Below are 22,696 nucleotides of genomic sequence, written 5' to 3'. Positions count from 1 at the left end.
AGAACGTAGTAAATTTCAGCGCAGTGCAGGCCCCTCGGCCCTCGATGTTGCGCCGATCCAAGCCCACCTAACCTACACTAGCCCACTATCCTCCATATGCCTATCCAATGCCCATTTAAATGCCCATAAAGAGGGAGAGTCCACCACTGCTACTGGCAGGGCATTCTATGAACTCACGACTCGCTGACTAAAGAATCTACCCCTAACGTCTGTCCTATATCTACCACCCCTTAATTTAAAGCTATGCCCCCTCGTAATATCTTTCCTTTGCACCCATAGATGTCAGGTGAACAGATTTATTTCATGATACAAGCATTCAATTTGTGACAATGCTAAAAAGATCATACAGTTGCTTTTACAGGAGCAGATCAGAGGCTAGGAATTCTGCAGTGAGACTTACCTCCTTATATATGGGGCACAAGCAAAATGAGAGGTTATCTCATTGAAACATATAAAATACCGAGGTGACTTAGCAGGGTGGATGCTGAAAAGGTGATTCCCAGGGGGCACATTTTAAACCTAAAGGTCTCTCATTTCAGAAGAATGAGGAGGATGTTTTTCTCTCAGACTTTCATGGGCCTTTGGAACTCTCTGCCTCACAGTCGTGGAGGTCCGGTCATTGCATCTGCTTCTGCCTTAAAAGGTATTCATTCTTGATTAGCAAGGGAGCAACCACTAATATACAGTGACAGCAGGGTGTACCATCCACAAAAAACACCAGCAATTTACAGAGCCTCCTTCAACAACACCTCCCAAATTTATAAATTTTGTCAGCTACAGGGTCAAGAGCACCATAAATTCTCCTCCATACACCATCTGATGTGAAACTAAATAATTGTTGCTCAGTCACAATCATGGATCACCTGTCTGAGTAGAACCATGGGCCAATGGGCTACAATCATTCAAGAAGGCAGCTCACCAACATCTTCTCGAGGCAATAAGTGATAGTTAATAAGTCGCCAGCATTTGCCCAAATCCCATGAACAAATATAGAAGAGAAAGCTGTTCAGAATCTAATTGCCTAAACTAGGTAATGTTGTCACCATCATGTATCCTATTTTATGCTACTACCAATTTAGATTCGATTACTTACAGTGTGGAAACAGGCCCTTCAGCCCAACAAGTCCACACCGACACGCAACCCACCCAGACCCATTCCCCTACACCTAACACTATGGGCAATTTAGCGTGGCCAATTCACCTAACTTGCACATTTTTGGACTGTGGGAGGAAACCGGAGCACCCAGACATGGGGAGAACATGCAAACTCCACACAGAGAGTCGCCTGAGGTGGGAATTGAACCCAGGTCTCTGGCACTGTAAAGCAGCAGTGCTAACCACTGTGCCACCCACTACTTTCTCATTGTGTTCATTGGAATAGAAACTTGAGTGCCAATTCCTTATTGTCTGATTCATGCAACAGCCTAAAACTGATTTTCCTCCTTTTATATCATTTTTATAATTTTCACAATTTTTGTTAAATGAGTTTTATATTTTAACAATTTTCTCATTTGTTTTATTAAATCCTTTGTAATATCTTTCAAATTCTGAAACCCATCGTAGCTTCTAAAAAATGACTTTCAGGATTTGTTTCTGACAAGCAAACTATGTTTTCTTTCTAGTCCATGCCAGAAAATATTGCCAGGCTGACAAGATGCAGTTTCAAACACTTGCAAAGATTTGTGTTTCACAACATCATTCACAACAATCAAATCAATTCAAAGCAGTTGTTTTATAATAAACATTATTTTTGTAGCAAACTCAGAGTGAAGGCACATGCCTACGCAATACACAAAAGACAAGTTAACTTCTGAAAAGAGCAACAATTTAATGCTGATCCATTGTTTTAAAGATCCTCTGACTGAGAGAGATAGGAAAGGTTAAAAATGTTGAGGAATTTGATGTTCTGTAAATGCTGTATAAGTGTTGGAGATGTTATAATGAACTATAATTCCAGCACAACAACAGCATAGAGAAGACAATGAGTGTGTAGATGAACAGAAAACAGGGAGGAATGTTCAGAGGATCATTGAAAATGAAATTGAGAAAAAATAGTTGTTATTATCCAAGAGAGCCTAAAGTTTAGAGATGAGAAAGCTATCTTTCAGATGACAACCACAGCCCAGACAGATTTAAAAAAGAAATGACAGCACATCCATGTTTGGGATGTAACTAATAAATGTCTTAGAAGATTATAGTGCAAGGTGTAGTGAAGATGTTTTGGAATGTTCCTAGCCATTTCTTTATGAGAAAGTTCTGCCGGCATGCAGCATGAGTAGCAAGAGCATTAGTAGAGCAAAAATAACAAGGAAGAATGTTACTCAAGAATTAAACCAAACCTCTTACAAAATTGTTTGAAATTATTATTCCTTTCAAATTTTCTCCTGTAAAACAGTAGATGTTGTTGGTTGAAAGGTTCTCAGGCATAACGCTAACTTGATTATACCATCATTTGTTCCTAAAAAATCTCTTTGCATTCATGAGATTAGGAGGTCCAGGGTTGAAATTGCTTATCTATTAAAGATGGCTCCACGATAGTTTGCCTGTAGGATGGAGTTGTACTTGCATGATTTAATTTCCTGCAATATTTTAGTCATTGTTGTGTCTCCCTGCTAGGGAACATGAAATACAGAATTGACTCTTCAAAATAGATTTTTCTCATGGTTCACATTTGACAAGGGTTCCTCACTGTAAAAGTGGAACGGTAATTGTGATGTAGTGATCACTGGATTAGTTATCCAGAACACCACACTAATGTTCTGGGGTCTAGAGTCTCAATCCCACCATGGCAGATGGTGAATTTGAATTCAATAAAATCTGGAATTAAAAATTAGCTCAATGGTGACTATTTAACCACTCTTGTTAGTTGTAAATTCCCAACTAGTTCACTAATATCCTTTAGGGATGAAAATTGGTCATCCTTCTCATCATAAAGATAAAATAGTTCACAACCTGTTCTGAAGAAACGTCACTGGATCTGAAGCATTAACTCTGCTTTCTCTCCACAGATGCTGCCAGACCTGCTGAGTTTTTCTTTCAGATCACAATTTTCCTGGAGTGAGGGTCTTAGCCCACAATGCTTGAGCTGTGGCTTCATAGAGTAGGTGTAAATGTTCATAAGAGATGGATAAAGCCTGTGGAGCTGTCATGCTATTTAAAATACCACCCTTTAAAATTTGAAATGAAAGCCTGCATGTGTCTGTGAGTGGAAAGTGTTTGTGCGTGAAGCTTCAGTCTGTTTGTTGACATAATCCAAAGTGCTTGCAGAAGCACCCACAACAGGCTGTGCTATGTTACAGTTTGATTGACAGCTCCAAGATGTGATTAGGTGATTGGCCATCTTTGTGGGATATGAATGTAACTGACTACTTTGTAAGGATTAAGTACTTTGGCTTTTATAAATAATATCTACATGTGTAGATATAGCAAAGTCTGTAATACAGACATGGGCATGTATTTTATTTCATTACAGCACAGTTCCCAAACTATACGCATCATGTATATTCGATAAGTTGACTCAGAGGATGTAAGAATAAAGTGTGGTAGGCATAGATTGTCATGAGTTGGCATGCAAGCTATAAGTGGTTAGGGGTAAGAATGTGGCACATGTTTGGCTAGAGGGTATAATGGCCCATTGGGGATGTATGGAGATATGGATTAATAGTATTTGCCATGGATGGAAGATAGGGAATGGATCGGATGTTAATGGTATATGAGGAGTGAAAGCTAGAGGATGTAATATTTAACAAAACAACCGGGAGAATGTCTTAGCTCACAGGGACAGATCTTCTACTCAGCCAGTTCAGGGCTCCCTTGCCCCTACTGCTGCCTCTAGTTGCATCCGCTGGGTGTGCTATTTCAATTTCCACCCCCGAATGAGGCACATACTATGTGGAGCACCTCTTTCCAAGACAAGTGCAAGAAACTGGAAAATCTCTGACATCTGCACCTCGAGTGAAAATCCATGATTTGGATGCAAGCATAAGAGGTACAGTTAGTAAGTTTTCAGATGACACCAAAATTGGAGATGTAGTGGACAGCGAAGAAGACTACCTCAGATTACAACAGGATCTTGACCAGATGGGCCAATGGGCTGAGAAGTGGCAGATGGAGGTTAATTTAGATAAATGTGAAGTGCTGCATTTTGGGAAAGCAAATCTTAGCAGGACTTATATATTTAATGGTAAGGTCCTCGGGAGTGTTCCTGAACCAAGAAACCTTGGAGTGCAGGTTCATAGCTCCTTGAAAGTATAGTCACAGGTAGATAGGATAGTGAAGAAGCCATTTGGTGTGCTTTCCTTTATTGGTCAGAGTATTAAGTACAGGAGTTGGGAGGTCATGATGTGACTGTACAGATATTGGTTAGGCCACTGTTGGAATATTGCATGCAATTCTGATCTCCTTCCTATTGGAAAGATGTTGTGAAACTTGAAAGGGTTCAGAAAAGACTTACAAGGATGTTGCCAAGGTTGGAGGATTTGAGCTAAAGGGAGAGGCTGACCAGGCTGGGGCTGTTTTCCCTGGAGCGTCAGAGGCTGAGGGGTGATGTTATAAAGGTTTACAAAATTATGAGGGGCATGGATAGGGTAAATAGACAAAGTCTTTTCCCTGGGGTCGGGAAGTCCAGAACTAGAGAACATAAGTTGAGGGTGAGAGGGGAAAGAGATCTAAGGGGCAACTTTTTCACGCAGAGGGTGTTATGTGTATGGAATGAGCTGCTAAAGGAAGTGGTGGAGGTTAGTACAATTGCAATATTTAAAAGGTATCTGGATGGGTATATGAATAGGAAGGGTTTGGAGGGATATAGGCCAGGTGCTGGCAGGTGAGACTAGATTGGGTTGGGATATCTGGTTGGCATGGACGGGTTGGACCGAAGGGTCTGTTTCCATGCTGTACATCTCTATGACTCTATGACTCTATGAGTCTCAGCTGTAGAACTCCAATAAGCTCTTTCCCTACTTAATAATTAAATTTAGTCTTGTCTGTGGCCTCTGGTCCAGTTGACTAATTACCTCGATGATTACTTTGGGTGTGCAACTAAACAATAGTCATTCAAAGAAACCTGGACCTAAATCTTTGGCTTGGTTTAGAGAGTGGTTATCTGGTTGTAACAGTGCAAAGGTACAAATTAAACTGGCCAAAAGTGATAAAAACATCTCAAATTGCAGGGAGAATCTTCATGTCACAATCTGACCCATGACATCGTGGAAGGTGCCTACCACTGGCTAGCCTTTGATGATCAGCTGATTGCAATGACATAACTTTGTATATGTAAAATACAATATTTTGTTTGAAGCAAGATGCTGTTTACCATTTTAGGAAAGAAATTAATGGACCATTAGACCATGTACCATTCAGACTTTATCTAATTTTGTGCAGCAGAACTTTTATAATTATAAAATGATGAACACCAGGAGGAAGGGGACTGCTCTTCTGGTTTTCCTGAAGACTGATATGTGTTTATGATACTCTGATGCTACAGAACCCACAGCCCCCACCTGCCCTGAATACGCAACCTTTCCAAACTTGATTTTTTTTCTTTCAACTAGTAATCCGCTGCCCAATATTGAACCAACTTCTACCAAAGACCTTCAACTTGTTATTTGATTGGTACCCATGGCCAAATAGTGGCATGTTTCTGATGCTACCAACCCATCCTTCCCAAGTGAAAATTCCACAATTCAAGGTACCATAGACTGCAATGGATCCGTGTAGTTGTGAAACTTACCAACTTGAGCTACATACCTCTTGATAATGAATAAGAAAATCCATTAAGTTTCTGATTCCTAATGACTATCCAACAGCTTCTGGGAAAGTTGCTGAACGGAGTATCTGCTGGAGCTTGTTTACGTCTTATCAGTAAGAAGGTTACTTGTCTGGGTTTACATTAGAGGCACAGAAACTTGGCTCAGAAGTTTCCAATGGAAGGATATCTTAGCACAATGTCAACACCAAGTTCTAAGGAACAGATAAAAAGAAATAAGGAGGAAAAAGGAAAGTAAAGAACACAAACTTGCTTTAGAATTCAAGACCTTATGATTGTGACTGCTTCACTCCAAACCAATCTATTCAGTCATCAATCCATTTTTAAAGAGTGGAAATGATTTCAGTTTCTTTTCTGTATCTTATTTTTAAGTGCTGTACCAAATGGTACAATTGTTTCCTTGTCCTTTAGTATCCTTCCAGGATTATCCTGAATGCCGTCAGGCTCTTCCCAAGAAGGGCAGAGATGTATTTGTTCAGTACATTTAACAAATACACATTTTACAAGTGACTTCTGAAAATGTAAGAAAACTAAACAGATGCTAAACCAACATGACAGATTTTCCACAATTGTGTTCCTGTCACTGAGAATCACCCATGGAGAGCACTCAGCAGGAATATGACTGAAGGATTCAATGGGACTTTCTGGATTTTACTTCCATTATAATGAATGGTCAATGATGTTCAGTTTATAAAATCCTGGAACCTTTTTGTAAGCAAACAAAATGAAGTGAAATAATTTCAAAATATTACTGGGACAGAATTGCTCTGAATGGTCTAAGGAAATGACCACATTTATTGTCATAAGCTGTACACTGTAGGACTCTGCATTCTGTGGTTTAATGATAGTTTCCTCCTTTTCATTGTACACTGCTCTAAAGTATATTAGAGAGACACGACTATGTCTACATTCATATTGGAATGAAATGTTCGGGGAAAAATTAACATTAGAGACAACAAAGTAAATGTCAGCATTGCGATATTAAAATGGAGGTAGGAGTGTCAGCCCATAACACCAATAATCAAAGAAAGAGAATATGTGTAAAAACCTGTTAGAAAAGCCCAATGAATGTTCTCCTATTATGAGCTGTCATATAATTGATATACATTAATTTACAAATGGCACATTGAAAAACATGTTATTCATTTAATTTCATTTTGGTTTAAGAGATAAACAAGTAAGAGATAAAGCAATTCTCTTGGGAAGACTATATTGCGCTGAATAGATGGATTCATGTGATTTGCAGCTAAGCTATCTTTGGGTACAAGAACTGGCAAACTGCAAGTTTGGCTTTTCCTACTGTAATCTTGATTTGAAATGCATCCTAGTCACACTAAAAACTGCAGACATCAATCGCAGGTACACAATGGAATTCACTAAAAACAGAACAAAGTGAAACAAAGCAAGGTAATCTCGTAAGTTCAAATACATGAGCCATCAACAGGTTATCCTTAAGGTCAGGATAGTGAAGACAATCAAAGGGATTTATTCCTGGAAAATCAAATTGAAAGGCTGTTTCTGCTCGAAACTGCAGTATCTCTCAGCTGCAAGAATCACTGTTTATTAAGGTGCTGCCCTAGTTTTTGAAGACTGCAATTTCCCCCTTTTGTCTTGTGTCAACTGAGACTAGATATTTTTTACAAGATCATTTTATCTTCTTTAAACCATGTTTATTTCTGGCATTTCATTTGGAAAATGCATATTCTGCTGACATGAACTCAGCAAAGATTTTTCGTAAGTTACAAGATTTTTAGTGGTGACTCATTTGATCCTGGTCCTATTTGGCATCTCCAGCTCCATACATGGGTAAATTTCTATCTTCAACACATATCACATTAGCATGATGAAGAGTATATTTCATCTTTATAGACCCTGCTCCTCCCCACTCGCAATGTTTATTACTTTGATCCACTTGATCAGACTCTTTCACGTGCAGTGAAAGTGAAACTGTAATCCTATTTGTCTCAGGGGGTTGTTATCAGAGAATCCCTACAGTGTGGAAACAGGCTATTTGGCCCATCAAGTCTACACTGACCCTCTGAAAAATAACCCACCCAGGTCCATTCATCTACCCTATTACTCTGCATTTACCCCTGACTAATGCACTTAACCAATTTACCCCTGAACACTATGGGCAATTTAGCATGGACAATTCACCTAGCCTTTATATCTTTGGACTGTGGGAGGAAACCAGAGCACCTGGAGGAAACGCATGCAAACATGGAGAATACTTGCAAACTCCACACAGTCACCTGAGTTTGGGATCAAGCCCGGGTCCCTGGCACTGTGAAGCAGCAGTCCTAACCACTGAGCCACCGAGCCCGCGTTATTCCAAGAAAAAAATGAAAATGTCTAAAGAACATTTATTTATCTTCTTATTGAAATATCAAATTTCTTATTTGTTTCCTCAAACCTAGGAATAGTTTATAATTATATTACATTCAGTCTGTAGATTACTGCCATTTTTATGTCATTCTCCATGTAATGCTGTGACATGTTTTTAGTGGTTCTCTTGAAGCTCCTCTAGGGCCTTGGCCTGAGTAGAAGTTCAAAGCATAAATCATCTTTAATGCAACAGGATCTGGCTAAAAGAGAATTAAATGTATTCCATACATATTTTGTTGCATTCCTTTGATACAGAACCTCAAATTGCTGTACATATTTGGCTCTTTAGGCAGCAGTACACAGTGCCTTGACCTAGAGCAACGGGAAGATCTACAGTTTTATGCAGTACTGGTGTACATAATAAATGTGTGAAAATCATTGGCATCATTCTCCACGTTTTTCAATTTCCTTGGAATATCAGGACTTCAAGTTGTTGGGCTCCATTGGAACAGTGTGCAATGAAAGCTGTAAATCAGGAATCCTTATATCAACTTGACTTATTTAAATGATTTGGAGATGCCAGTGTTGGACTGGGGTGTGCAAAGTTAAAAATCACACAACACTAGGTTATAGTCCAACAGGTTTAATTGGAAGCACTAGCTTTCGGAGTGTTCCTCCTTCATCAGGTGGTTGTGGAGGGCACAATTGTAAGACACAGAATTTATAGCAAAAGTTTACAGTGTGAAGTAACTGAATTCATGGATTCATGCAGTTTTTGAGCAAAGTACAATGTAACTCTGCAAGTACAAATTCACTCTACAAACATAAATGCGTATGTGTGCATGTAGGTTTGTGTGTGTGGGTGTGTGTGTCTGGGATGGGGGTTTGCTCAAAAACTGCATGGATCTATGTAAGACTCTGCTAACTCATTTTTAGATTAGAATCAGTCTAAACATTATGGCACAGACAATAGCACGCAGGGGGCTAACACCTTCGATACATTATCTGGGCTGACACCAATTATTCAAGTTAACCTGGGAATGTAACTTTTTAAAAAAAGTGTTGTAACATACATATGAAAGAAGTGAAACTAACAGATGAGAGACTTAAACAATCAAGGTATTTTTCAACGTATAATTTCAGTTACATCACACTGTAAACTTTTGCTATAAATTCTGTGTCTGACAATTGTGTACTCCACAACCACTTGATGAAGGAGCAGCGTTCCAAAAGCTAGTGTTTCCAATTAAACCTGTTGGACTATAACCTGGTGTTGTGTGACTTTTGACTTATTTATAGCTATCCTTGTTTCAAAACACTCATTTTATGTACTGCAGAATTGGCTACATTTCCTATAATATTCCTATGTTCTCTCATTATCACCTGGAATTGCACCTAATTCTAGGGTTCAGCCGATGGGATATGACTTGAGTTTTTTTTTCTGCTTTGTTATCTTCCCCTGTTCATTGGAATTCCTTGGTCTTTTCCCTGAAAGTGCAGTGGCCTGATGCTGGGGTCAGCTACATTAGCAGCACAAACAGGGAAAGGCAGCTGCTGTTGGCCTGGATTGTGAGGCAGATATTACCCAGGTTAGGGGCATTAATGTCTTTCAGATCCCTGTCTAGGATCCCCTTCCCTCTTTGTGCTATAGCTGCCAATGTTTGTAAAGCTTGAGGTGGAAAGAGGACAGTTAACAGCTTAAAAGTATCTGATGTACTGGTGGAGTAGAGTTGTTAATTGTGGTTGGAGGGATTCATAGCTGCATAGATTCATGCAATGTCTGCCTGACTGCAAGATTTCTGAACACAAGAGATTGGATTATGTGATGAAGATTACAGGACCTCTTTAAATAGTGTTTGAGTTAACTTACAGAGGTTGGGTCCTGTTTCGTTAAAGAATATTTTGAACAAATAGTGAATGTGTAAAAAGTTGCAAAGTAACTAAGCAAGTGAAGAGGACAAACTAAAAATCAATAAAAGGAAAAAAGTTCTCTGTATTGCTCAGTCTCCCAACTCCTTCTATTTAGCTCACAATGATTTGAGACTTGCACATCTCCAGACTCAGGCCACTTTATTCTGATTTATTAGGTCCTAAGCCCTGATTGTTATTTTTCTCTAATGAGAGTGTGTTGCTGGAAAAGCACAGCAAGTCAGGCTGCATCCAAGGAGCAGGAAAATTGATGTTTCGGCCCAGACCCCTTCATCAGGATGGTCAATTTTCCTGCTCCTCAGATGCTGCTGACCTGCTGTGCTTTTCCAGCTATACACTCTCAACTCTGATCTCCAGCATCTGCAGCCCTCACTGTCTCTCTGTTATTTTTCTCTACCTCACTTAGAATACACCCTCAGCTGATAGATTCCAGATTTTATGCAATGGAGATCTCTTTACCCTGAATCGATAGTATCAGAAAAACATTTTTATCCCTATGACTGTATCATAACATATTTATAAGCCAGAGGGAGGCCAATAGATCTATTATCTTTGTGTTTGTTCTCTACAAGACTTAGTTTGAATTCCTGCCTTTTCCTGTAACTCTGCAAATATTTTCTCTTCATGAAATTACCCTGTACCATTTTGAAAGCCACAATAGAATCTACTTCCACCAGTGCCTCAGGTAATGTGTTTCAGGTCCTATCTCTTCACTGCACACAAAAAAAGCTTCCATATGTCATCTTTGGTTCTTCTGCCAATCACCTTAAATCAGTGTAATCTGACTCACTATCTGGCCATCAGTAGAAATAATCTACCAAGCTACTCTCTCCAAATTATTCATGATTTTGAACACCTCAATTAAAGTTTCCTTTTAACCTTCTTTACTCAAGAGACAACATCCCAATTTCTGCAATCTGACTTCCTCATGCCCGGAATCACTGTTGTAAATATGTTCTACACCCTTCCTAAAGCTTTCCCATTTTTTTGCTCAGGTGTAGTGTCAAAATTGCTCAGATGTGGTGTCAGAATTGAACATACTACTCTAGTTAAAAATGAACTAACGTTTTATACAAGTTGATTATAATTTCTCATTAACATTTGATCCCCTTGTCCCACCTCGTTCTCCAATGCTGCCACATTACTTGATCAGTCAGGAACATAGTGATATAGGAAATTCTCCTGCACAAACTTCACAATCTCTCCACTCTTTCTGCCATTAACATGATTGCTATGCAAATTTATATTAGGAAAATGAAAGTCCCCATTATAAGTACTCGATAATTTTAACACCTCTTTGTTATCTTCCTATAAATTTCTTTCCCAGTAGATGGTGAGCAATAAAATTCATCCATAGTATCTCTACTATGTTTTCTCTGTAACTGAACAGATTCCTCCACATTGTCGATATTGCCACTTATCTATTCTTTTCTTCTCAATCTTTGCTGAATATCATATATTCATGAATATTTATTACCCAGTTTTGCCCATCATCTTGTCACCATGAATCTTATTGCCACATGGCTATCTGTATCTACAGCTCACCAACTGTATTGACCATGTTTTGTGCATTCACATGCATGCACTGTAAAACTAATGTAGAATTTTTATTGAATTTTCCCTTCCTATGATCCCACTTGATAACTTGCTGTTTTTGAATCTAATTATATGGAGTCTACAGGTTCCCCTCCAAATTTCTTGTGTCCCTTGATTTTCCTGTCTGAAAAAAATCTTCATTCCCACCCCTCTGCCAGGATAATTTAAGTTTTCACCAATAGTAGCACCAAGCCATCCAACAAAGACATTGGTTTACCTATCACTCTGGCAGCTTTATAGATTCCAGTTCCCCCAGAACCAGTCCTATTGTCGCAAGAATCTAAAACTCTCACCTGTATATCTCACCAGCCACGCAGCTATCTGATCTGTCTAATTTCTATACTCACTAGTATTTTGCACCATGTGTAGTTACGTGTTTCCCAAGTACCTAAACTCTTTGTTCAGGACTTCATCCCTATTTTTGCCTGTGCTATTGGTACCTGGATAGATCATGTTTCCTCCCTGCCAATCTCTGTGCATTTAAATCAGCAGTGGTGCCATGAACTTAGTTTTGTCAGCAGAACCCAGAGGAACCATCATTCTCGGCAGTATTCTGAACTAGAAGCGCCTACACTACCTTTCTAATCCTCCTTGATTGCATGGTGATCACCCTCATTATCTGCACAACCTTAAGCTGCCATTTGATCACACTCAAGAGTCACATGTAGGCCAGACCAGGTAAGGATGTCAGATTTCCTTCCCTCAAAGGTATTAGTAAATTGGATTTCTTTTAGATGATTGATAGATGTGGTCACCCTTGGGCTGGCTTTTTATTGATTCCAAATATCATCTGCCATGGTGGGATTTGAACCCAACCCCCAAAATGTTAACCTGGACCTCTGGTTTACTAATCCATTGACACTAACACTGTGCCACCACCTCCCCTGAATTCATGATTTTTTTGTCCTTGTGTATGCACTACAGAGACACCAGCTGTTGCTCATGCTGGAACTGAGCTCCTCGATCTGACAATACTGATTACTTATCGAGGAATTGAAAGGTTCCCTCATGGAATAGTGTTAAAGTAAACTGAGATGCCCTGCCTTTGCTTTATTTTTATTCAATAATTAGTTGATTTAACAGAAGTAAACTGAAGACTTAAACAATCACTGGACATGTGAAAATCAACTGCTTCCCTTGTACTGAGGTCTCTGCTTTACAAGAAGTTAATTTAAACACAACTTAAGGCTTTCTTACACTGAAGTCTACTTCAATGTATCAAAATTAAAAGTGTACCAAACTTAAAAACCTACTCAGCAAATATCTAACTTGCTTAATTTAATCTATAGGCCTTGCATACAGAAATAAAGACAATGAGAACACTGCCCCTCAATCAGAAATCTTGCGACATTACTTCTTGAGAGTGTTTTTCTCTGGATATATGTTGTCTCCTCCTAATGAGCTCCATACTCTGTATCTCGGTCCTATTTCCCATTCTATTTATTGCTGCTGCTGCTAACCTGCTCTGCACTCTGCAACTGGAGTCCTGAACTGACTCTACTTATTGCTGCTGCCACCACTGCTCAAGTTGCGGCTGCTCACTCTGCACTCTGTAGCTAGCACCTGTCTCCTGCTTTGTTTATTCTTGCTGTTGCTGCTGCTCAGCTCTGCACTCTGAAGGAAGTGTTCATATTTTCAATCCCAGACAGAATGTGGTTTTATTGTCAGTAATTCAAGTTTAATAAAGAAATCTCCCTTACAAAAATGTTGCTTTCTTTTCCTTATTCTATCTTGCACTTACTAGATGTCTGCAAATTATGTAATAATCAGCATTAGGTTGTCCAAAGTTCAAAATTTGAAAGTAATCATAGTTTTTTTTATCTACTATATGTAAATGATGTAGAACAATCAGTAAGCATTTATTTTTTGCTGGTCACTTTTTTGACATCTCCATTTGTACAGATTTGTCAGTGCTGCTGCAAAGGTATGAGATACCTGTGTGTTAACCTACACCACACTTAACTCTAAACTGAATGTTAACACTGCAGTGATCAGATGGTAACCTCCAAGTTGTTGGAGGTACTATATTAGTTGCTGAGATTAACAGTTGACCCGATCTGCCTGTTTAGTTGAATGGTAAAATCACATGGAACTATTCCAAGAACAGAGAGTTGGTCAAGCCAATGTTCCTTTTACAATTAACACCACCAGAGGTATGTTGACTGCTTAATGTTATTGTTTGATTTATGGGTGCAAAAATATCTGCTATGGTTACCCAAAATAAATCGCTGCATTTCAAAGCAATTCATTGTGTGCAAAATGTGTAAGACATAACAAACTACTTTCAGAATGTAATGCCTCTAAACCCCAGTAGAACACAACTGCAGGCATATGGATAAACCATGAAAGAGCAAATAATTGGCCTGGTCAAGTAATGCTTCAAGAAGAAATTATGCTGGAGGAAATAAGTCAATCATAGGCTATTGAACCACAATGGAATTAATCAATAAATCCCCTAAAGTTATCTGCACTCTTGTCTTCTAGTGCAAAGTAATCATCATCATATAATGGAATGTGAGCCCACAGACCTCAGCTGCACAATGAGAGTGTTCATGAAACACCTCACCTCTAGGTATACAGTATGCCATTATGAGCTTTGCCACATATGCTGTGGGCCTTATTATTCGTTCACTAACAAAATACAGTGTAAACACCTCCTGCATTACACTATTTATATTAAAGATAATAGAATGATATCCAGGTTATTGGGCTGGATTATACACAGGAGGTGAACTCTTTGTACCCCTGTGTAAATTTCACAGACACATCTACCGCTGCCTGGCCAGCTCAGTCCATTCAGTTTTTCAGATAAAAGCCCTTTCATTAATATGCAAGGACTTCCCTCTATCTCCATGGGGAAGCCTCATCAAGATGCCAGCCAATTGGAAGCTAATAGCTTTGTGCCATACCAGGGCCAGTGGCCACTATCAGTGATAGTAGAAGGTCCAGGAGCCAGAAAATCATGAATACTCCCAAGTGCACATAAATTTGCAATCACAAAAAGGCTGGGTTAAGAGGCTACAGTGAGAAGGTCAGATGATATATGTTAAACAGAATTCAAGTTCACATTTTTACGTCAGAGCTTTATTTCATTTGGCCACACTCCAGACAACTCGTACCACTACTGATTACAAGCTCCCCAAATTTATGCATCCAATTCAAACCTTGTTAACTCCTAATTAATACGTCCCTTGACTGTTTTCTTGTTCCAGCATTTCTTCAGACCATATTAAATGATCACACATATTGGATTGGACAGGGGAAAGCAAGATGTGGAGAGGCAAAAATGTGGGACTGAGACCTCCAGTTACCATAGAGACCTGGAGCAAAATGGCCCCTTTCACTGACCTGCAGTCTATAGGATTACATTTGCTAAGCTCCATCTTGGGCACAGGCCATTCCTTCAACCCACTAAATCCAAACAGCTGGAAGACTAATTGTCCCCTGTAGGGTCTCTGTTGAGACAAACATTGGCAGCCAACTCAATGCCTCCCTCAATTCCCAGGAAGTTATGATGGTGAGGGCAGGATGGCCAAAGTGAGTTCAGTACTGATGGAACGTTGCCCTAATTTATGGGATCCCTTCATTTTCCAGTCTGGCAGCGCTCATAAAATTCAACTTCTGGACATCACCAGAATACTCCAATCATCTTCCAGTATGTTCTCCACAGAGACAAGAGAAATGTTTCTAGTTATTGGGTATCTTTTAGATGGAATGTATTCACTTAAAAGCTAGCTTTTGCAGTCATAATGCTGATGTGTGATCACTCAAAATTTCTGATTGGTTTCACTCTGCATTTTCTGATCAATTATCCTACTCCCCACTTGCCACTTGTAGTGAATTACATAGTTGTTTCAGAAACACAATGTCATCCTCCAAGATATATTTCTGAATTCACTTGCTGATGCTAAGCCTATGGAGTGAGTAGTCACTACACATGTAGAATCATTCTGTCTGTGTGTGGCAGAACTCCCAGAACAAGGGAGGAATTTCTTTTTTCATGGTTTCTCAACTTTCTGTTAAAAAAATAAATTGAAATCTGTTTTCAGTTTAGGATAACTTTCTTATGATCAAATGAAATGTATGCTGAGGTCTGCAGTGATTTTGTGTCACAATTGTCCAGAAGATAATAAACAGACTTACAATTGAGATGTCATTTTACTATAAAAGTTACAAACCAGCTGGAGCTTCCATTTGTCCAATAGCCCATTCCACAGTTTGCATACTGATCATTTCCAGAGTGGTTCTGCATAATGGCTACGAGTTTTGCACTGGGAGTACATCACAATAGCCATTCCCACCATGAAAATCAAAATAATTCTAATTAACTTAAGTGTAACTATCATTGTGCATGATTGAGAATTATCTTGATAAGATTGTAACTAAACTAGTTCCAGCACAAAGATTGTTCTCCCCAGTTCTTACAGCATTTGCAGTTGCTCAGATTTGCTTGTATGTTATTTGTAGCATCCTTTCAATGCTCATACATGTCAACTGAGAAAATTCTGTTTCATTTTCATTGCATGTATTTGTCTATCATTTTACTATTTGGTTGCATTAAAGAAGATTAACTATGATCAGAATACAATTATATTTAACTTTGTGTTTTTATACATAATGATATATCATCACGGAGAATATCATAAAATCCTTGCAAATTTGTCAAACATCAACACATTTGTTATCATTGTGGTTGATCTCTGGTAAATCTGGTAAAATTTGTCTGGTAAATCCACATTCCGTGACTTGTTCTTCAGTATATAATAAAAAAAGGACCTTGTCACACTAAATTCCTTAATGAGTTATCCCAAGGCATTTTCCGCAGTGTTCAGCTGGATTGAAGTAATGAACATCTCATGCCATTTAAGGTGCTTGATAGTTCAATAATAAATGGTTCAATATCATTTAAAGCAAGTGCATCTTTTCACCATTTCCTCTGGATGCACTGTAGAGAAGTACATGTCACCACAAATAATTATCAAAACTGTTGACTTCTGAGGTTGAAACTATCAGCACAAAAATGCTTATCTATTCTTATGCCAAACCAGCATATCCCATTATATAAGATGAAAGTTTTAATCTAAGATTGTTCACTGTATAATATCTCCATGACACTGGACTCCTTTGGCTATAACTTCTGTGAGCATGATCTTATTCTCCACAAACACCAGATGAAGGAGCGTCGCTCCAAAAGCTAGTGCTTCCAAATAAACCTATTGGACTATAACCTGGTGTGGTGTGATTTTTAACTTATGCCAAAATAGGAATTTCTAACTTTAGGTATTTTATTTCCAGTTCACTAGAACAGACTGTTTCTTTATGTATTCAGCACAATGAAAGCCAGGAAGTACACACTAGAATATGGCACAAAATTGATTTATAGCTTCACGTAAACATTTTTGCAAGAGTATTATTTTGTGAAATTGCCACAAACTGAGCTAACATTGCTGATCAAATACATTTCCCTCTAGATATCTACAGCTTGTAATTTTACGTAGAAACCTAGGCACAGCGGGAGTTCACATGGATAATCTAAGTTCTTTACCCACTTCTCCCCAAGCCAACTAATTGGATCAAACAGAAATCACATACATTTATACCAGTTGGATTGCTATGCATGCATGATAGAGAATGTGGTTTATGATGTATTCTTCATGTTTGGAATCCATTTTAGCAGATGGACAGGTGGAAACTGCCAAAGATAGCAGTCCCACTTGCTCCTGAAATACTGAAATCAGTTGAAAAGGAAGAAAAATATCTCTCCTTATTTCTGCTGCTGTATTGATATGTATAATGATTATTGAATATTGATATGTATAATGATTATTGAATATTGATATGTATAATGATTATTGAATACAGTGATATTGATTACTTTATGTTATGATGATGAGGTCCAGGTTAATCATTTTATTTTAAACATGTTAAAATAATAATTGTTAGATGATTCTAATGAGAATAAGGTGGAATGTATGTGGCACCAGTAAAGTTGATACACCATGGTCAAAGTCATGTGACAGCCTTAGCATGTCAAAGCAGCATGGTTCATTGCATTGGGTCTTTATCTGGATAATCTGTGTAGGTTTGAACCACAGGTGAGTAATCTGTCAATGTCAAACTTCTCATCTCAATGAAGGGGAAATAGAAAATCATTCATTAACTTGGAAAGCTAATCCCATTGGGATACTTTTGGTCAGCTCTTAGCTTCTGTACACATCCCAATGCATATTTTGCCTGTTCTCCCATTATGCCAATAATGAAGACTCTTCTTTTTAACCTCTGCGTATGTATTTGCAGGATTCCGGAATTTGCACATAGATGATCAAATGACTCTCATTCAATATTCTTGGATGGGTCTGATGGTATTTGCAATGGGATGGCGGTCATACAAACACGTCAAAGGAAAAATGCTGTACTTTGCTCCAGATCTGATTTTCAATGAGTGAGTAGATCCACTCTTACATTTAATTAAAAAATCATACTAACTTAGTGTATTGTTAATCATGACGGTAGATGTTTACTTTTTTGTAAAGGTTACACAGTAACATGTTGCTGCAGTAATGTGTGTATACCGTATTATATAGAGGTCCAACATTGCTTCAGTTCTTGAAGTCAAGTCGTTTAAATCAGGTGACTATACTTTCTGCTCACATTGAATGAAGCACTTGCAACTTTATTGAATTGTAAGAAAGTTATCCGACAGGGGATGCTGAAAAAACTGAATGAATGCTGTCACACAAGAGAATGTGTCAGGATGGCAGGGCGAAACTACTTCAGACATGTTGAAAACCATTTTGAAAAACATGTTACCTTTTCCTGAGGCTATATGGGGGAAAAGAAAATGTGGCCGAACAGCAGAAAGCAGACCTAATTTAGAGGGTGAAGCAAGATGCATGGGCAATTAGTAAAGCACTCATTATCCTTATCCTGATTTAACGGTGGAAAAAATAGGCATGATAGAATCTAGTTTGTATGTGAGGAAAGTTAACCTGCTTTAAATTTCAGCCATTCACTGTACAAACAGCAGTGCATCATAATGAGCAGAAACTGGCAGCCAGTGTTAATGCTATATAAGCAGGGGGACGTGATGGCCTAATGGAATGATTACTGGATCGTTAACCCAGACACCCAGATAATGCTCTCAGGATCTCAGTTTGAATCCCATCATGGCAGATGTGGAATTTGAACTCAACTAATGTCTAATGATGACTCTTTGAAACCATTGTTGATTTCCAGGTTCACTAATATCCTTCAGGGAAGGAAACTGCCATCCTTACCTGGTCTGCCTACATGTGACTCCAGACCCTCAGCAATGTGGGTGACTTTTAACTGCCCTCTGGGCAATTAGGGATGGGCAATAAATGCTGGTCTAGCCAGAGATGTCCTTATCCTGTGAATGAATAAGGACAAAAACACAGTGCCTTGTCGATAAAGATAGTACAACTTAGGGATCTGTATAAACTAGAAGTACCTGACTAGTATATGATATAGCAGGTAGATAACACGAATGTAAGTGCTAAAAAATGTTATATTTCAACCTGTTTGTATTAACTGCTCCCCAAAGTCTAATCTTAAAGCTCTTTCAATGCATCTTAGTCACACAAAAAAAGCATCATTAACTGTAATTAACCATGAAAACTTTCAGATTAGCTAAACTCCAGTCAATTTTTTTCAAAAATATATTTTATTCGTAAAATTAATTTGATATCTATACAATTGGTCATGCCGTACATACGTATACATTCCATTTCTTTACTTACAGAGATCAGAATTAATCATTCATATATACAAGTCTGTCCATTGACCATCCAGGTATTTTGCTGAGGCATCGGCTGGACCCGATTACTGAATGGGCCCAGTCAATGCAATTTAAGGAACAGAGCCATGTTGTCCTATCAGTGGGAAACAGTTGGAAGTGCCTGAGTAACCTCTGTAGTCTCTTTGTTAAGTGTATAAGCAGCTCATGAGCTTAGTGCACCATCAGGCAGGAGTGAGCTGTAATAGGGGAGGATAGGATTAACATTATAAATTGGCAGTGTAGTTCGCTTCCTTGTTGTAGATGGAAACAAAATGCTCCAACTATAATTCTGCTGAGGCATTTGTCTTCCATCTGTGATAGGGAGATGCACCAAGCTAAGCAAATATAATCATCTGCATTCTGATCTCCATCCTCTTCATGAAAAGGTCTCCAGCTCTTGCTTCATTCAACCTGACCCTTCATAAGAATATAAGACATAGGAGAAGATCAAATCAGCCATTTGATAAGATCATAGCTGATCTTTGGCTTCACTTCCTCTTCCCTCTCAACTTTCATATCCCTTAATTCTCTGAGAGACCAAGAATCTATCTATTCCAGTCGGAAATGTATTTAGTGATGGAACATCCACAACACGATAAAGTCACCTAAGTCTTATCAGGCTACAGGGCTGCCTTCTCATTAGGGAGACAGGACTGGTGGTGGTTTAACTTAAGGGCTATCATGCCCTCAGGGACAGCGGGCAGTGGTTGAAAATAACAGTTCTTCATAATAAGCACAGCAATTGAACACACACTGTTAGAATCACTCTACATTACAAACCAGCTGTCCAGCCAACTGAGCTAAACAATTCCAATAATTCACAATTCTTTGAGTGAAGATTTTTCTCCTCATCAAAGTGCTTAATCTTTAACCCATGAAACTGTTTCCCCTTGTTTGCTAATGGCTCGGGTAATTAGGCAATAGTTTGGTTTGAGCATGTTTTTCCCTCGTGTGAGCATTGGCTTACAACTCTTTGTTGAAGCTTGTATATTGAATCCTTGTATATTGAATGTACCTTATCACATACTTTTGGGAATCCAAGTGTTGTACATCTTACTGGGTCCCCTTTTGCTACCTCGCTAGTTAGGTTCTCAAAACCTCTAATCCGTCTAACCTGGATTTTCCCTTTTGTAAAACCATGTTTAAGTTATACCATGCTTTTCTTTGTAAATTGTTAAGACTTCTTGGTTATTATATTCCAGCATGTTGTCAATGTTAGATGTCAGGCTAACTAGAGTGCTCTTCATTCCCTCAGTCCCCACTTTTCTGAGTAGCAGAGTTTATATTTTATAATTACGAACTGTTGGGACTTGCAAAATTTTGAACTTTTTGAAAAATCATCTGGAGCATCTTAAATACTCCTATAGGTATTTCTTGTAGAATCCTACAGCAGCGTTTTCCCCTCCCTGGGCGGGAAAACAACTACTCACACAACTGGAAAATTTTAAAAAACTGGAAATCTGAAACAAAACCAAAATTACTGGAGAAATCCAGCAAGTTTGGCAGCATCTTTGGGAAGAAAGAGAGTGAATATTTTGAGTCTAGTTCAGTCCTAAAGGATCACTGGACCCAACATAGGTAGGAAAAGGGATGGGAATTTCAGGCAGAAATTCAGGGAGCTAGGTGGAAGCATAGTGCTAGAACAAACAGAGTTGTTATCTCTGGTTTGTTGCCCGAGCCACATGCTGGTGAGGTGAGAAATAGTGAGAGAGAGAGGAGTTGAACATGTGGCTATAGGAATGGTGCAGGAGGAAGGGTTTCAGATACCTGGGTAATTGGGGGTCATTCTGGGGTAGGGGGACCTCTAAGCAGGATGGTCTTCACCTGAACCAGAGGGGTATCAATAATCTGGGGTGAAATTTGCTAATTCTCTTCAGGAGAGTTTAAACAAATTCAGCAGGGCAATGGAAACAAAAATTATAGTTCCAGTGTCCAGGAGGTTGAGAATAGTGAGGTCAGAAATAAGGCTTCAAAGTTGCAAGAGTTCACAAGGCAAGCAGGAAGGTGGTTTGAAGTGTGTCTACTTCAACACCAGGAGAATCCGAAATAAGGTGGGTGAACTTGCAGCATGGGTTGTTACCTGGGACTTCGATGTTGTGGCTATTTCAGAGACATGGATAGGGCAGGGACAGGAATGATTGTTATAGATTCTGGGATTTAGATGTTTCAGTAAGAGCAGAGAAGATGCTAAAAGAGGGGGAGGTGTGGCATTGTTAGTATAGTATTACGGTAGCAGAAAGGACATTTGAGGACTTGTCTATTGAGACATTATGGGCTGAGATTAGAAACAGGAATGGAGAGGTTACCCTGTTGGGAGTTTTCTATACTGAAAATGTGTTGCTGGAAAAGTGCAGCAGGTCAGGCAGCATCCAAGGAGCAGGAGATTCGACTCCTGAAGAAGGGCTTATGCCCGAAATATTGAATCTCCTGCTCCTTGGATGCTGCCTGACCTGCTGCACTTTTCCAGCAACACATTTTCAGCTCTGATCTCCAGCATCTGCAGACCTCACTCTCTCCACGGGGAGTTTTCTATAGGCCTCTGAATAGTTCCAGAAACATAGAGGAAAGGAACGAGAGTGACAGGGCATTTGTTATGGGGGCTGTAACTTTCCAAATATTGACTGGAAATACTATAATTTGAGTACTTTAGATTGGTCAGTTTTTGTCCAATATATGCAAGATGGTTTCCTGACACAGTATGTAGACAGGCCAACAAGGGGGTGAGGCCACATTGGACTGGGTACCTGATAATGAACTTGGCCAAAATTTGGAGCTAGGTGAGCACTTTGGTGATAGTGACTACAATTTGGTTGTTTTCTTTAGTGATGGAAAGGGATATGTATATAACTGCAGGACAAGAGTTATAGATAGGGGAAAGGCAATTTTGATGCAATTTGGCAAGATTTAGAATGCATTGGATGTGGAGGGAAACTGCAGAGGATGGACACAGTTGAAATGTGGGGCTTATTCAAGGAACAGCTACTGCATGTCCTTAAGAAGTATGTACTTGTCAGGCAGGGAGGAAGTTGTCGAGCAAGAGAGCTGTGGTTTACGAAAGAGGTTGAATCTCTTGTCAAGAGGAAGAAGACAACTTATATTAGGATGAGACATGAAGACACAGTTAGGGCACTTGAGAGTTATAGGTTAGCCAGGAAAGACCAAAGGAGAGAGCTAAGAGGAGCCAGGATGGGACATGAGAAGTCGTTGGCGGACAGGATCAAGGAAAACCCTAAAGTTTTCGATAGGTATGTCAGGAATAAAAGAATAAGAGAAGGATTAGGTCC

General features: G+C 39.1%; 1 protein-coding gene across 2 annotated transcripts in view; it reads left to right on the top strand.

The window, feature by feature from the left end:
• Positions 1–22,696, top strand: part of LOC132816333 (progesterone receptor-like) — a 335,587-nt gene that overhangs the window by 260,675 nt on the left and 52,216 nt on the right. For both annotated transcript variants that reach the window (XM_060825767.1, XM_060825766.1), the window contains one exon: positions 17,912–18,056. In XM_060825767.1, the coding sequence (XP_060681750.1) occupies positions 17,912–18,056 (145 nt within the window). The remainder of the gene's footprint in view (positions 1–17,911; positions 18,057–22,696) is intronic.

Source organism: Hemiscyllium ocellatum, chromosome 6 (assembly GCF_020745735.1).
Source record: "Hemiscyllium ocellatum isolate sHemOce1 chromosome 6, sHemOce1.pat.X.cur, whole genome shotgun sequence".
NCBI classification, from domain to species: domain Eukaryota; kingdom Metazoa; phylum Chordata; class Chondrichthyes; order Orectolobiformes; family Hemiscylliidae; genus Hemiscyllium; species Hemiscyllium ocellatum.
Note: the sequence above shows the minus strand (reverse complement) of the source record. Positions and strands in the feature narration are given on the sequence as shown.